An 18,671-nucleotide genomic window follows, 5' to 3' on the forward strand; every position below is an offset into this window, starting at 1 on the left:
TTATATAATATAAGATATGCATTTATCATTTTAAATGTATGCTCACTCAATCAGTTAATCATGTATATAATCGCTAATTTGTCATTTTGGAGAAAATACTGGTTACTGGTTGTTTAAAGCCACGTAAAGCCCATTAATCCAACAACAATATTTTAAACATAAAATTTAATTTTTTTTAAGAATTAAAAAATGAGATTAAAAAATATTGAAATAAAAATCGTAAGCTCGAAAACAATAAATTATTTCATGCTATTGTGGAGAGAAACAATAAAATGATCTGTTTAGAAATAACAATAGAGATGGACAAGTTGTTTATTCAACAGTTCAATAACTTATACTGAACACATTAAAGTGCATTAAATAGCAGATGATTGTATGTTTTTAATGATGCCACTCATCAAACATACCAAATTATTAACTGGAATTAAATGAAAATTTTAATTATCCTTTTAAAAATGTAGTGAGAATTGAAACAATAGTATACATTATTGGTATCAAGTATTATATATACAGTATACTTATACTACAATAAATTTCAATTATGATTAGGTATGTTTAAAACATATAAGTTTATATGCTTTAAATATACTTACAATAATTAGTAACATGTTTTTTATGTAAATGTTCAGTTATTTCATAAATATTTTTATTCTTTGTTTTTCACAATTTATAACGAACAATTCTAAAATATATTCATTTTATACAGTTAAGTCACAACTAATGCGTAAATAATGTTTAGTTTTGTACGCACTTACCTAATAGCATATGTAACTAATTGTATTTTTATGATTGTCTGAGTTTAAACGATTTACGTGAAATATTTTGTTGAAACCGGGTAACTATATGAACATTATTTTTTTTACATAGGATGAATTTTTAAACGTCAATTATCAACATTATATAAATATAATATAATATTTTGAGTATTATATATCCAGGACTTAAACAATGGAATATAACTGTTGTGCGATTTAACGAATCAAAATGATTAAAACTTTTTAGATTTTTAAAATCAAATAATACTAAGAAATATTATACTACCACTTTAAGACGTGTTGTATAGGTAGATAAACATAAGATTATACATACATAGAAAAAAAAATATAATTCACTTAAATTATTTTAATTATTTTATCTACGCTTAGGTACATAAAAACACAATATACAACACGGATTAATCATACCAATAATTAAAAATTGAAGTACCTGTCGAGATAGGTATGCATGAACAATTGACAAATCTTCAAGACATACATTTATCAATTAAGCACACGTGTAATTTTTTTTAATAAATCCATCATAAATTTAAAAGCCAATTCGACTAACGCTGCACAATATTGATACGTGATAAATGTCATGTAACATATAATTATTATTAATTATATTATTTTGCGACGATTAAGCACATAACCCTTTACAGACAAACAAGTTCCATTGAATAAGTCCTTGCTGATAGTGTGCGTGAAACGATATATGCAATACGATAACGTATATTATAATTCATTGTTTCGAAATCATAATGATCATCTAATTTTAATAACCATTTCATATATTGCTATATATTATGATTAAGTTTTACTTCCAGAATTATATGTATCTATAATATAGGTAAGTGGGAGTTGGTTTATTGTTTGGCATCGTTTTATATTTGATGGCATGGAATTCTATGCACGTATTTATAATATAATAAATAATAACACAATATTTTATTTCGTTACAATAACCTCGTCATTCAGTTGGGGAAATCGAGTTACTTACGTTGAGAAACTACAGAAGCTAGAGTATTCTCATTATGAAATCAAATAAATACACGGGCAGCACGCAATACAACTTTGCGGTAATTTAACCTAAGATAAAACTGTCCACTTATCATTAACACATCACAATCACATAATATTATATACATATTGAGCTCGGTTACACATTAAACATCTACTTATTTGCAGTGGAAATGTTTTGAACTACGAACTGCAGAAGTTGAAAATGTAAATAATTACCATCATAACACATGTCCAAAAAAAGTTTTTTCCACAAATATATTTAATAAATACTAATAACTAATATAGGTAAACACAATACCTATAATATAGTATAATTTAAACATTAAGAATAATAAATTACTTTTAGTTTTTATTTGGACTACAATAGACAGATATTATTTATTTACAGGTTATCAATTATTATATGATATTGGAGAATAATAATTCTTGTAAAATATATTCTAAACAAAAATCACGTTTACTTAAAAATAAATTGTTATATACTTAATGATTAGCACCAGCGGGATAAATAATTAATTTAATATACCTTATTAATTATTATCAAATAATTGAGGGTCTTAAACATTTGAAATTTAAAACAATATTTATATTATAGAACAAATTAAAAAAAAATTACTACAAGTAGGAACATACCTATTTAATTACCTAACTACTTAATTATTTAAGTGAAATATTGTTTGTCGGTATTCAGGTTTGAGCTCTCTCTAGCATATAACGAATATAATTTTGAAGTTATATCATACATTATTCAAAGACTGAACGAGTACTATAAATGCCACGTTTGTAATTTGTATACAATTGATCGATTTATATTATCCGGGCACCAGCATACGAAATAATCATAATGTACAGAACTGAAAGACATAGACATGGTGATTTTACTTAACAAACTACAAAAAGGTCGTCAAAAGCGAGACTACAAAATATCTTTAGTAAACATTAAAAAAATATAATTCTTTAATTCTACAAAAAAAAAAAAAGAATGGTCTTCTTTATAACACCGTAGTTTATATATTATGCTGTGGCCTGTGGGTCAAACTGACAGTTAGCCTTAAACCGGTCACATCAAGTTTCAAAAAGATAGGTAGGTAAGAAAATAAATAAATTAAAAATGCATATTAAAATAATATTATTATATTACATTTTGGCAGCAACCTTGGCTAGGCATTGATTAAGCCAATAACATTTTTCTCTTTTGAAAAATGACTCCGATTTACTAGAAAAATGTGTTTAATCCGATCAAGGACGATAATGTATGAATTTAATTCTACGAAGTTAAAACATTTTAAAACATTGGCTTTTATATTATACTCAACGCGTATTCTTTTTAATTTGTTTTATTATAGAGGCCATTTGAAGTTAAACAAATAAGCTTGGGTATTCTTATTGCAATCAACTGGACACATCTTAGCCATGCCAAGGAAAACCACTATAACATCGTATACCTATCTAGTACCTACCGTAATCAGATAAAGTAATAAGTATTAGATATATATCATAAATAATAAATATATACATGTACAAACAACAATGAAGATATTTTCACTGACCTTTAAAAATGGAAAATGAACATATAAAGCTAACAATAACATAAATTATTATTATCAATTAAATAAAAAACTAATCCAATTTCGGAATAATAAAGGATCATTGATGGGGTAGGAAAATCCGGGGAACATGGAAACAAAAACAATATTTATCAGAAAAAAGTTCTAATTCATTGTTATTACAATTGACTTTTATAAAATATAAAGCATTTATGAAATAGATTTCTGCATCCATTTTAATTTTTAAGTTTAATGTTAATTACTGCGAACAAGTATGAGATTGGCCAACATCCGATATTATTATTATTATGATAAATGGTTATCTTACATTTTAATTACAGCCCCATTACTTTATACCTATAGGCTATATAATAGGGAATATTGTACTTAACATATTTATCTTAGAATCTAGATTCAGAATTTTAAACATATGACATTTTAGATTACCAGCCAAGGCCCGGTAAAATTAATTTAAGCCTTAATCTACATATCTAAATTTTAAAGGACCAAAGCACCTCCAATTTAAACTAGTGTAGAGAAATTATTTCTAAATAAGTCTAATACGCTTAAGATTCAATAGTTTCTATTATAAACTTTTCGTATCATTCAGTTTATTTAAAAACGTTAATAATATCGACACAACTATATAATATTATAATTTTTTTTTTCATGTATAAGAACAAAGCGGACTGTACATACTACATACACGGTTAATAAAATATTCATTATAGCCTACCTATTAATCTATTAAAAATGTATTATGAACATCTATACAGCTGCAGATTATATAATTTATATTTTAAGAAATTGTAGATAAGGAAGTATAATATGAAATATGGATTCGCTACATTTTTGGTTAAATGTGCATTCACCGATTGGTACTTTCATGAATTCGGGTCCACCAAACCGACATATAAAACTACTCATAAACATTACATTTTATATAAGATACCTATTTTTTTTGAAAATACAATCCTCGGAATTTTGTTACGTATTGATAATTTATTAGTTAGACTATTTTTTCAAAAAAAATTAAATCGAACTTTTCCCGGGATTTGTTATGATTCAAAAATTAATACCAAATAAAGTTACTATAATTTTATTATTTGCATTAATTTATATGTTTCAATAATACCATAGTTTGCAAAATGTTTTAGTTACAGATATTTATATGTACTATCAAACTATAGTTTTATATTTAATTTAAAATTTAACACCTATAAAAACTCGCATAAAATTCAGATATAAACTTAATTGAACACAACAATTATTTTCTAAAACAGTATTTAAGTACTCGTGTATAAAAAATGATAAACCAATTGAATACAATTACAGCAAAAGACCAAAATATTTTATTATATAATAATATAAAATCATTTATGAAATAATAACCAATATTTACTACTAAAATTGTATTAATTTAAAAAAAAAATCAAGAGTAGGGGTCATATATGTATGATATAGTTATTTATTCCAAAAAGTGAACGATTACTTATTATACAAAATCAAAGTCAAATTTTACATAACTATAAGTAAATTAAAATATAATCAAAACCCATGATATATGTTGATATTTTCGAAATTAAAATATATAATGACAACAATAGCTGTCTTGCTCCGGGATAAGCAAAGTGTCCTGATGAATTGCTACAGCGGTCAGCAACATTTAGTTTTAATACGTTCTGTTCGCATTCACTAATATTCATTTTTTTATAATTTTTATAAAAAATTGTTAACGATATGTCATATTTTAGAAAGCATAATGATACAATTTCATATTTAATTATATATACATTTGAAGTGTATTCTAGGGAGTGTTATCTAAAAATTAAAATAAAAAAGTGGTTTTCGATAATATTGAAATTCTTGAGAAAATCCAAACTGACACTAACTGAAAAAACTGGTTGGGTGCATATTAATTCTAACACATAGGAATTAACTGCAACGCGATATTATTTTCATATGTAAAATGTGTAGTCCTACTATAGTTTTTGGAAAAAAATCCATAACTTATAAAGGTAAACAACATATATAATTAAGAACTTACATTTTTATCTACATTTATTGATCAGTTACTACAGGGAACGGCAATGTTGTTACTCAAGAATGTCGAAACACTGAAACCTGGTAAGTTGTAATAATTTTTTATCAAAATTAATTCTAATACTATATATATATATATTGATTACTTAGTAAGTATTGTAGTGCCTACTGCCTAACGTCAGAATTTTAAAAGTATTATAAATTATAGTATAGAGATAAGTGACAACCATTGGATAAAGGATACATTTTATGATAATATACAATTTGATAACAATTAGAAATTTTTAAACACGACGTGTTATATATAGGTATATTATTTTATCAAAATTAGATAGAAAGGAAGTCGCAGTTTATAATGGTAAGCAAACAAAAAACAAAGAACATCTGAGATAATGAATATAAATTCAAACAAATTATTAATATTTTAAATATCGACATCAGTGCGTTGTATAAATATATCTAAGGTATTGCATAACTCAAAAATGAGCCGTGTTGTTACGTTTATTTATATGATTAAGTTTTTCATTTATCAAACATTCAAAAATATGTATTACGTCTAAAACAGATTTTTAATGAAAAACAAATTACTTTTTTTACATAAATACAGATTATAGTACAATTTATTTATATTGAGCGAGAAATATAATTTAAGATGATATATAACTATTTTAGTGTTTAATATTTTTATTAGCTCGTTTAGTACTCAGTACAATACATAAACTATACTATAAATTAATGTATGACACGTTGGTTAGCTAACTAGGTTAGGTTGATATTAGTAAGAACGTAAGACAAAATAAAACAATTTAAATCGATTTATATAACATCCCGTATATAATATTTATTTTTATTTTATCATTTATCAATCAATTCACTTTAGAGTTTAGATAACCATGCTGAACAACAATTAATTTTTGAATTCTTACAATTTAAAAGACAATCGATTAAGCGTTACTGCGTACCAATTAGTAATTTGTTTATTGACAGTAGTTTATTTACAATCAATATTCGCTACTTGCAACACTAAAATAAGGAATTTTATAAGGAAGTTTACACTCGTTCGTATCTCAAAACAATATAAAATAATTTATATTATATAATAATGACGATTAAAAACGTAAAATAGTTTCCACTTAAATACATTTTTTCGTGGTTTGATTATGATATCAGATGAAAATTGAATACATGCGGCTGTAACTGAAACAATTTTATACATTATTCATGAAGATTGGTTATATTTTCGTAGAATACACGTACTCAACTTTGTTTTTTTGTTATTAAAAAAACCACAAGTATATAACTATGATAGAATACTCAACTTATGAAGTTTTTCAATACACTAATAATAATTATAAGTTTTCATAGTTAGAAATTTAACAAAAGTAAACAATTAGAAATTTATTTATTTACAGCGGAGTATTAAATTTAATTAAGTGAATAAGCTTTTAAATAACTATATATTATAATATAAGTAATGGTTGGTAATATAAGTATAAGGACTGAATTTTTAAACGCAGTTCATATCAACAATAAATATAAAATAGTAAATATATTTTATTCCACAGATTATAATTATACCTACAATTCTTGTATTTCCGAGTAAATGTAGATAAGGAGAACATAATTTCCATTTTACGAATGTTGAAATAAATGTATAACTATTTATTGAGTTTATTCACCAGTTACCTATTAGTAAAATAGTAAGTATATAATCATACACCAATATAGATCAGGTCATATATAAATTAACCTATACTTAATAAATAGGTAGAGCGCATTTCATCCAAATTTATATTTTACCTACACAAATTAAATTCAAACAAATAGGTAAATCATTATCAATCTATATTTCTATATAAAAAATATTTAAATCGGTAAACCTGCAATAATAAATCTGTAAACGTATAAACATAATTAAATTTCAGGATTGGGTTATTGTAAGCTTATCTCACATCTTAAATCTAAATTAATTACTGATTTTCTATGACTAATGCAATGATAAATGTGAATACACGTCATGCTACAAGCCAATGCTAACATATAGCATGTGATTCGATTTGATGAAAAGTATTTTACCTATTATAAATTATGGAAATAAAAAACAAGGTGAGAAACTAATGATTTTGTTTTTGTTAATATGGAGCTTTTAAAAGTAAAATAAAATCACAAAATAAATGACAATTATAATTAAAAATATAATTATCAACTCGATTATCAATTATTTATCTATATACGTATGTATAATTAAGGCATCTATTATATTGACTTTAGTGTTGTTAGGTAAATTAATAAAAAATATAATTTCAACGAATTTTAATGGCATAAAATAATTCTGATGATGATTCTCATTTGTCTTGTGTGGTAGTTTTAAACTTTAAAAATTCAAAAAGAATACCAAATAAAGATGATTAAAATATGCTGATCACTGAGAAATTCCAAACTTTAGTTAAGATATAATAATGTACTGAATATTAACATGTATTAATACTGACTTAGTCCATTAAAAGATCAAAAGTCGATGGTAAAATCAACAATAAACTAAAATGAATAATAATTCAAATAATGAATATTACTATGTTGATTAACCATTTATTTTCTATGAACTAATTATTGAATACTTTGGTATATAATGTATGGGTTGTACAAATAGTTCGTTATTAATAAAATATTATTTTTCATTTATATCCACCCAAATCAAATATAAACAGTTTGGAAGCTCGTATAAAGAACAAAAAATGGATAGACAGATGATAAATAAATAGGTTGTTTTAGTTTTTTATAATATTGCATAGACAATAACTTTACATGTTCGCCTAATTCGCTAGTCAATAGAAAATAATAAACAAACAAGTATTTATGAAAAACCAATCGCAACTTTTATAATTTAAATTTTAAAGCACCTTGAAAAACCTATATAAGTAATAAAGCCTATTTCTATAACTCAAATTAGATTTTTAGAAAAAAATCAATTTGTTCGTCAATTGATTTATTTATTCATTAATCGACTAATTAGTAACTAGCTTTAAGTCGAATTTTTTTCTGAACAACGAATTGTATACGATATTCTAAATTAGTCTGCTATGTCCGAATCACTTATTGGGATTAAAATTTAGAACACTTTATATCAAAAAAAATTTTACAATGAAACACGTTTGTTACGACTAGTAATGGCTGAATGCTTAATACATTAAAAAACACATTATTTCCATTTTAAGATAAATATTATTAACTATAACATGTTTGACGACTCTAATTCGGGTACACGTGAATCTTTTTTCCTATGTAATAAATTCAAAATCAATATAGTAGGTAGTAGGATATTACCTCGATGAGGAGCTTGAAATATAAAGAGTTAAGCAAATAGAACAGATTTTTTTTTTCAAAAACTATAGCAAACAACGGATTAGCGTACCACAACGGTTTGTTTTCGCTTTCACATGACACAATACAATAAAAATGAACTTAATATATTTGTTTAAATCAGAGCAATAAAGTGAGAGTGGTGACTGGTGAGACATTACAATTTACAAGACACTGTGGAGATGACTATCTATCTCTCTCAATGATTCGGTAAAATCGTAAAACCTATATGAACATTTATTTTCAAAATATCTATAATAACCTAAAAAAAAGACTAACGAAATTAAAATGCATGGTACCATCTTATTTATTACAGAAAGCAAACCGTGCACAAAAGGTGATTTAACCCCCTCCTCTATTGCTTTTTTACATTAAGGCCATTAACAACTACTGGGTTTATCAAATTAAAAGGAAATTTACTTTTACAAAACTCCTAAAGTATAATGTTTAATAGAAAATCTATAGTTAATAAACACTTCAGAAAATTAATATAAATAGTATTTATTTTTTTCATAACCCTCTTTATGAATAAATCCTGCGCACGGGTCTATAGCATAATAACTGCTAAAGTTATATACTAAAGTTATTCATACGTTTGAACTATTATTCAACGACTTGAGCTGTGTTTATTTGACATAATACTAGTTTATTAGTTAATACTTAGTATATTAATCGTAATAATAAAACATTTTGAATATAGGTGAAACTTAATTGTTTATAATACATCTTAATAGCAAACAGAACATAAGGTATTGAAACCGACGCATGCATAAGACAAAATATAGTAGTCTCACAGTTTGTATAACATTTGACTTTAACAACAAATTGTATTATTAGAAAAAAATCAGTAATTTTATCAAATTTCGATAGAACTATCTATAGCAAAACAAAAAAAGTACCTAAATAAAATTTTTAATATTATGATTCAACATAATTGTTTGATTAATGTTACAATTAATCCTCATACCCACTTTTTAGTTTTTCATGGTTTCGAATTTTATGAAACCGATAGCCTGACTCGGTCTTGAATTATATTTTTTATATTTAATTATCATTGATTTAATTGTTAATAAGCGTAATCACGAATAAACAAAAGGATTTTCCACTTTTCTCGGATAAAATGAGTCATATTATAACCGTACCCTAGAAAATATTAGATACTTAACTACAATTAATTCGACGATAGGACGGTAAGTGGCGATTTATTTTATATTTTTAAAATATTCCTACTATAGAATTAGATAATTAGGTAACTGGATTAAAAAATCAATTCGTATGATTTTCAGAACGACCGTATGCCGGCGTGGACCTTCTATTATAATAATAGTTGTTTTGTCGTCGTTTAGATAGACCTATGTGTGTAACATATCGTCGCTCAGGTGTTTTCACCGTTTCGCCTCCCACCCACCCACTGGGAGCACAACATCAACGGCCCACTCGCGCGAAAAAAAAATCGTAGTCAACCGCGATAACTGTTATCACGGCGGGCGGCGTTTGACGATTGCGGAAATGACCAAGAAATAATTTAAAATAAATCCTTTACACGCGCGATTGACAGTGCTCAGTAGGTACCTAGGTCCACCGGTTCCGAATTCGGTGGCTGGCGTATGCCACGCCATCTAATTTTAGTACCTAAACCCAACGGCCAACGACGGACTCGGATTGACCGGGAGCCAAAAAAATCGTCCTAGGCGAGCGTCCTAAATTTCGATTTCTTCAGACGACACGGACGGTCAACGACGACGGGGCGTGGACGACAGGTCCACTCTTCCTCAGAATCGTCCTCGTCGGTTAACAACATCGATATCACAATAATAGTAACCTCATTGAAAATTGGAGACCCGCGTAGTGAATAAAAAAAAATCTAAAAACTAAAAGACCGCATCGCACACACGGCTACAGTTAGTTTCAAAATTATTTTATCGATAGCATATCCCTTTCACCCCCCCCCACCACCACCACCATCACTGACACCACACACAACACATCGATAGCGGTGGCAGTCGCCGACGCGTTTTCAAACTGACCTTAGACATGGCGGCGATTGGAGACGTTAAGCGACCACGAAAATCGGCTCTTGATGTGACGCGGCGGCGGCAGTGTTAAGGAGGTGCAGGCACAGTGCAGCAACAAAAGCCGGCCGGCCGAAACGTCGGTGACCGGTGGCGTCCGGAAGACAGTAAACACAGACGTGCTAACCAGACACCGACGCGTTTCAATGGCGACAGTAAGATGGCGTCGTCTGGCACGTAGACATTTTGAACGGCGCGTCGGTACGGATACGATGATGGCGCGTGTTCTTCTCGGGGGTACGACAACAGTTGTTGTACACCCCTACGGTGTTACGACGATCGCCGCCGTACAAAAAACCGCAGACGGTGTTGTGCCCGCGTTGTTTTCGAACCGTCGTCGTCGGCGCGCCGGTCGTCCCGGTGACGAACGAAACGAATCCCCGTGCGTTCGCGAAACGGAAACGATTTGTATTATTTTTCGAAAAAACGAAAATATATAAAAACTATTATTGGCGGCAGCGTCGTCGATCGTACACTGTACGGGTGGTGTGGTACATATACAATACAACGGAGGAGCCTTGCGGTGCGCGTGTTTGTGTGCGCGGTGCGCTGCGGTGGTGTGCTGTGGCTGTGGTAGCGCGGCAGCCTGCTCGCACGTCAAGAAACCATGGCCGACTGACGGGCACACGGGGACGGGACGTCGGTCGGGCGACAGAAACCGTTGTGTGAACGTTGTGTGGACGCATGTGCGTGCGTGCGTCCGAGCCAGCCAGCGTTCGGCGACACGAAACGCTACCGATCTCACTGACGCGGCGCGGCGGCGGCGGCGGCGTCGTCGTCGTCGTCGTCGTCGTCGTCGGCGGTGGACCGGTGGCGGCAGTACGCGCGGTGTACACCACGACTACACCGGTGCGGGTGTCGGGTGGGATGTGCAAGTGTGTGCAACACGCAGAACTGCGTCGGTGGTAGAGCGGTGACGACGGCGCCGGCGGCAGTGGACGCAACAGCCATATTATTATCTATCGGTGACGTCACGGCCTAGTGCGGCACCGTGGCCGCCGATATCTGTGAACCGCCGTAGTTGTTATTTTTCATGTTTCGACACACCGCGTTATTGATATGTTATAAAATATATTATTTTTAATGTCATGCAATCTGAATTTGATAACGACGTCGGTTGAGTACGCGTTTTTCCCGCCGCGTCGTTTGAAATTTTCTATCGATTGACGGCGGCGATGGTGGTGGTTATTATTACCTACGACTCACGGACGTTAAAGATCGATAAATCCGTTCGTAAGCCTAACGTTGATAGAATATTGTTATTTTTATTATAACATGATGTACAACCCGACTTCACTCTGAAATCTGAAATAAATGAACGATTACAAAATCCGGTACATACTCGGTGTAGTTTAGTTTTAGCGTGATCATATCAGTTCACAAAACTGTCGGTGTACCTCCGTTTGTGTACAGATACGAATGATGTGGAAAATTCACCCGAATTTTGTTCGATCTTACCCGACGAATGCAATTTAAGTTACTAAAACTAAACGTTCATGGTATTTTTTACGAACAATATTTTATACGTTTTCGTTGAAATCGGGTCGCGTTACATTGTTTTTTATACATATAGATTACCTGATTACGTAGATTATAGTAAAATAATTATACACACGCCACTACCACCTCCCTTCGAAATTTCCGTGAGTTGGTCGGAGTGGGTTGTCCAACGTCACAATAGCACATTATACATTATTGTATCATAATATTATGTAACACAATCAATGTAGGAGTGGTAGAAATAGGTACTACCTTACCATTACACTTGGTCGACCAAAACAACTGTGGTGGTTATCCCTGCAGCGTTTTGAAGAAGGGTTTCACATTTTAGTGTTTGGTATTTTTAAACGCGTGAGATCAGACTAGAGATAATCCATCCCCGTCATCACCCTACTCACATATTATTATGAGGCACAGTCGTTCAACTATATACAGACAATGCTTTAATATAATTACATAGTGCGACCGTCTGCGTCTATTCGTTGTCGTATTGTGTTTTGAAATTCAGGACGCTTCGTACGTTTCAGACTACCTGTACAATATACATACAACACACCCCTAACTGCTACCTACTCATGGGATAAGATCTCGGATATTTTATGTTGGTATTGAAATGAAAAGCGCTCAAATAATTCCTCACGCGTTTACGAGTTCAACTTCTTTAAAAACCTTTCTATACATAATTATTTCTAAACACATGAGCGCTTATAGCATTTTTGTACAACTTTGTTCATAAATATTCCAAAGTACTGCAATAATTAATAATTATAGTCTAAACAATTCAAATAACAAATTGACATTTTAATTTATTTTGTCAAATTTTAATCAACTATACATATATAGGTAATAGTTATTGTTGTTATTAATATTTGGATATTTTAAATTATAATATTAAAAGTAATACAGTTTTAATTTGAAAGGAATTTTAGTTCGGGTACTAGGTATTTACAGTTACTACATACACCTTAATACACGATATATCAAATTATATAATATAATAATATGCGCATGTTCGTTGTGTAATTACGTAGATACCTATTCGTAAACGTATAAGAAAAAATTTTAAATTTTCAGATAATAAATACTAATTTAGATATTACAATTCATTAATATAAACAAATACAGGTATTAGGATTTTGATAATGCTTATTTACTTAACATTTTACGTAAACACGATAAATGTTAATTAACACATTTAAAACTATGAATGTAGTCATGTAGATATAAAAAAACAAATATAATGTTAATATAGGTACGAAGTAAAATAAACAACAAAAGAATAAGTAATGAAAATTTGTGGTTTTTTTTCGTTCCAAACAAAATATTCAGACATTTCATAATTACCATTAATAACCATTGAGGTATGACTATAGGTATATTTTTCATGAATATTTCTTTTAAAAAAAGTGAAAACCCATTAAATTATACATATATACATTTACAAATTTCCGATAAAAATTAATAAGCTTATTTTATTTAGATATAGATGACATTTTTGCAAGCCTTTGATTTATATAAGCATACAAAGATAATCATTACTAAGTAATATGTTTACGACAGTAATTAAAATAAAATAAGTATGTATATCAATCGCCGATTATTATGGCCACAACGAATTACTAAATATATAGGCATCCAAATACAGTAAATTATTAGTAAGTATAGTAAGTAATTAATAAGTTAAATTATTACGAGTTGCGTCATATAAAAAACTCGTATGATATAAATTATATATTAAAGCTGAATAGACATTATTTTATTTTTTTATATACTTGAACAGGTAATGATACAAGACGTGAATATCATTTAGCTACCTAAAGTATATATTATGATTTTAAATGTTCAAACATTTCTAAAAATTAACATATAAATCAAAATTATTGTCATATAAAACTTTCATAAATATTTATAAATATTAATTTAAAATGATATATACCATATTATTAAAGTGTACGTAACTACACACCATTCATTAGTTTTTTTATCTTATATATTTTGTTTTTCTTATATTTTAACATATTTTTACACATTATATTCCAATTTTTTTCTTGTTTTCGAAAATAAACCGTACTGTACAAGAGCAATCACTATATGTCTATATATCAACAAATATTGTTAGTTGATTTGATATACATTCTTTGACATCGCTTTATAATTTATATTTTAATGAAATCTCAAATTTAGAAATTCACCAAAATAGTATTAACATTGTCAATACATCAAATTACAATTTATAAAACAGATTATTATGTTCATTATTGAATACAATAATATATCAAATGTTCAAATATAGTCATATGGTCGCATACATATGTAATTGAAATATATAAATGGAATTATTGTCTATATATTAATCTCTATAGTTGAATTATCGGTTGTGTAACTATTTTATATAGTTGAACTAGGAAATTTATAAGAGTTTTCAAGTCTACAAATTACAATACTTAGATAGGAAATTATTAAATCACAATATTTTAAAGATGGTAGTTTTTTGATTAAACCATTCATTATTGTTGCACGTGAACATAACATAATTTAAAACAAACACAATGATAACAATAATACGCATTGAGACTTAAGAATTTATGTAGTACCTATTATTCACTAGAAGGAATTGGAGATTTACACGTTTAAAATACGGGAAAGTGTAATTATTATTAAAAAAACAGATAATATAATGTAATATTATTATATTAACTATACTTTCGTCTTAAATAATATCATGTATTCGCATACCATAGCGTACTTGTGAAGTTGAAAAATAAAAACATGTTTACTACATGTTTACTTAATATCTACATGTTTTTTTTTATGTACCTACCTATATATTGTTAGTATGGATATATTATAATATTGTATATATTATATACTTAAATTTATAAGAAGATTCAAATATAAGAACTTTTATAAGAGAATTTTATATCATTAATTAATATAAGATTTATCAGTATTCAGTACTAATAACGCATATAGTTGTATAAATGTTACGGACAATAAAGGTATAGTAACCTACCTTTAGTTAGTACTTAGTAGTTAGTACATTTCAATTGTCAAGGATAATATTATATCAATTACTAATAAAAAAAAAAATAAATAATAAAATTATAATAATATTATTATATTATAATATTATATTATACATGGGTTTAATAAAATATCTTCATAAAAATAAATGTGGATTTTTATTATTTATATTTGTGTTAATGAATGCATTAAAAACAGAACAATTAAAACATTCTTAAAGCAATAATATTCTCCTCTTCCACCATAATCATATACATCGTAATAACTAATATTTTTTTGAAATTTTTTTACTTTGATAGGGTCCATTTCATCCGAGTATTTTACATTAATTATCAATAAGATGTTATATAATTAATACAGATCTAACGTATTCAATATTTTAATTTGTATTAATTGTTTTCAGTTAATAATTGTACTTGGAGTTGTAAATGAAAAATCAATCAAACACTCAATAAAAAAATCATTATTATTTAGTCAACTTTCTAGGGCATGGATGTTTATATAAATAAATAATTTTATTGAATACCGATTTTGTAATTCTTTTTACAATAAATGATTACATTTCTCAACGCCCTAAATAAAATAAAATTTACCATCCATCTTTTAGATATTTATTCTAACTGTAATTATTATTTTACTTTTAAGTCAACTATTGAACTATTATAAGAAACTACTACAGGAAATATCTTATAATCTATTGGAGGAAATTGTATGTTTTAATTTATACCATAACATGTAATTTTACCGTTTCGAACCACAAATGACAGCTCATGGCAGCAGCGTCTTCAAGTGAAAAATGTGGGCAAATGGGTATTGCTCTACTGTATTTTAGGTGTTTAGTGTGTCACTATAAAGGGTGTGTTAAATTTAAATTCAATAATATATTATTATTCATGAAAAATGATTCTGAGCGTGTAGAGTCGGATGAGACGATCTGTCATTGCATGTACATCATACTATATAATAAGTATCTATATTAAATCATGTGTTTTTTGATATAGCAATGAAATTTATTATTTTACTTTTAGTACTACGATAAATTGATATAATTTATTCCTAGATAATGAAGATAATTTAGTATTTAATTATCATAATAATATACATTTATTAATTTTTTTATACTATAAAAATGTATAAAACTCAAAATATAATTTTATCGATCTTTAAATACAGTATAACTCCAAAAATAGATTCATCATAATATAAATAAATATTATCTTAAAATAAATAAAAAATATTGCGTACAGATCTGTACAGCAAAATTCATAATAATATAATAAAGGTACGTAAAAGTTTTAAGTTTCCATGAATAATGTTTTTAAATTATAACAAAATAATTAACATTATATTATAAATAAATAATTTTGTCTAAATTTGAACTTAAAATGTCCATAAAAAGTAATTGTCTTTATATATTTTTTTAGATTTAACTGTTTCATTATGAAAAACTTATGAGGAATCTTATATTACATTTTCAAAACTTAGATATAAAAATTAAAGTTTTTATGAATATTATACAAATACTAAACTATATTTTATTATTATATTGATCAAGGATAAACCAACTATAAAATAGTTTGTATTTTTTTGTGATTTTGACGAATTTCCTTTAAATTCTAATTTCAAATGCATATAAAAAAAAAAAACCAGTGAATTCTTAATATTTTTTATACAGATATAAGAATAACTGTTGTGGAATTTTGTATTAAATTTTCAAGAACTTTGAACCAAAAAAAAATTGGATTTGCGTAAAAAATCCCCTATTTCTATAATTTTTTGTTCGTTTTAAGTACTGAGAATTTTCAAGTTTCACCTCTCCGAAGTACAAACTAGATCCAATTTGAAATAGAATTTGAAAACCATTTCCGTTTTTGAAAATTGAAACATTTAATTAAATAATTATCGTGTACTCATATTAGTACACAGAAAAAAATACAGTATGATAAAATCAATAAATTCATCACTCCGCTCAGAATCTAAAATAACAGAATAAAATTATTTTGATTAGTCGGATTATTCTAATTGTAAAATTATAATGTTCTACTATGTGCAATTCTCATAACTGTACTCCAAAACTACAACCAAAGGATATATACAACCAATCGCAAAATTGTAAACTATAAAGAAAAAAATTACAAAAAAATATAATTACCGTTTTTGAATAATTAAACGGGTATAATTAGAGAAGTTGTGACCTTGCCGAAATGTTATTTTTATAAATTCAAATTTCATGTTTTTCAGAAATATAATACAAAGAAATATATTATCCCAACCCCCATCCTAAAAATAAATCATAGTTGTGTTACTGATCAACTATTATTGGTACCTATATTAATATTTCAAATAATTATCGCGTTATAAAAATAAATAATAAAAATGATGTTATAACTAGGAAGCCAATGAGCAGTATCTATTATATATACCAAAAAGTAAAAACTATATACTATTTATAATATAATAATAAAATATTACAATTTAAAATAGTTTATAGACTAAATAAATAAATTTTATAAATTTACGTATGAGATAAAATGAGAAATGTTTTGAAATTTTACAAAATTATGGACTGTTATTTGTTTAGAAACAGATTATACATACAATAATCTATAAAAATTTAAAATACCATGCTACATGCAGTATATTAAAATCCAGTTGAGATAAAAATAGCTTTCAAATTTCATATTTTAGGTATATAAATTCAGTAAGAGTTGAGCTACTCAAATTAATAAAAAACTAAATAATATTTTATGTTTAGACATTTTTGGATAATACATTTATAATTCATTAATGATTAATTATAGTTTTTTTAATTATATTTAAATTGTAGGAAATGTTTATTTTGTGGATATCGGATATATAAATAATTGTTTATAATAGGTATATTATATCTAAATACATCTATTCTCAATTTTTAAATAAACTAATAAGAAATTAATTAGGTACATTATTTTAGTGTTAAAAATAAATATTAAATTTAAATTTAGTAATTCTTAAATATATTAAATTTATAGGTTGATATGTTTAGGTATAGAAGATAATTAAATACGTATAAAGGTTGTTTTAACAAATTATCATTTGCATGTGTCAACATCCGTTATATATTTTTAATATAAGAATAAATGTTTAACTTTTACTGCAGATCAATCATATGAAGGTCAACGTACCATACATGTGAATAGATTTAGTGGTTTACAATATAAATACGATATTATTTTTTTTTGTTATAAATTAATGTAATTCGTGATCACTGATCATCACCATCTCAAAATGAATTCACGTTGTCAAATGTATGCAATGATTTAAAAAAAATGCAGAATGCCAGAATGGCAATGTCTTCAGGTAAG

The 18,671-nt window shown here is 27.3% G+C and overlaps 1 protein-coding gene across 3 annotated transcripts in view; it reads right to left on the bottom strand.

The window, feature by feature from the left end:
* Nucleotides 1-18,671, bottom strand: part of LOC113553349 — a 64,725-nt gene that overhangs the window by 10,456 nt on the left and 35,598 nt on the right. The window contains exon 1 of one of the 3 annotated variants that reach the window (XM_026956674.1): nt 10,759-11,459. The exons of the other annotated variants lie outside the window; for them this stretch is intronic. Within the exon in view, the coding sequence (XP_026812475.1) occupies nt 10,759-10,767 (9 nt within the window). The 5' untranslated portion in view covers nt 10,768-11,459. Of the gene's footprint in view, nt 1-10,758; nt 11,460-18,671 lie in introns of those variants that run through there. 3 annotated transcript variants of the gene reach the window in all.

The sequence above is a fragment of the Rhopalosiphum maidis genome, chromosome 4 (assembly GCF_003676215.2).
Source record: "Rhopalosiphum maidis isolate BTI-1 chromosome 4, ASM367621v3, whole genome shotgun sequence".
In the NCBI taxonomy this organism is placed as follows: Eukaryota; Metazoa; Arthropoda; class Insecta; order Hemiptera; family Aphididae; genus Rhopalosiphum; species Rhopalosiphum maidis.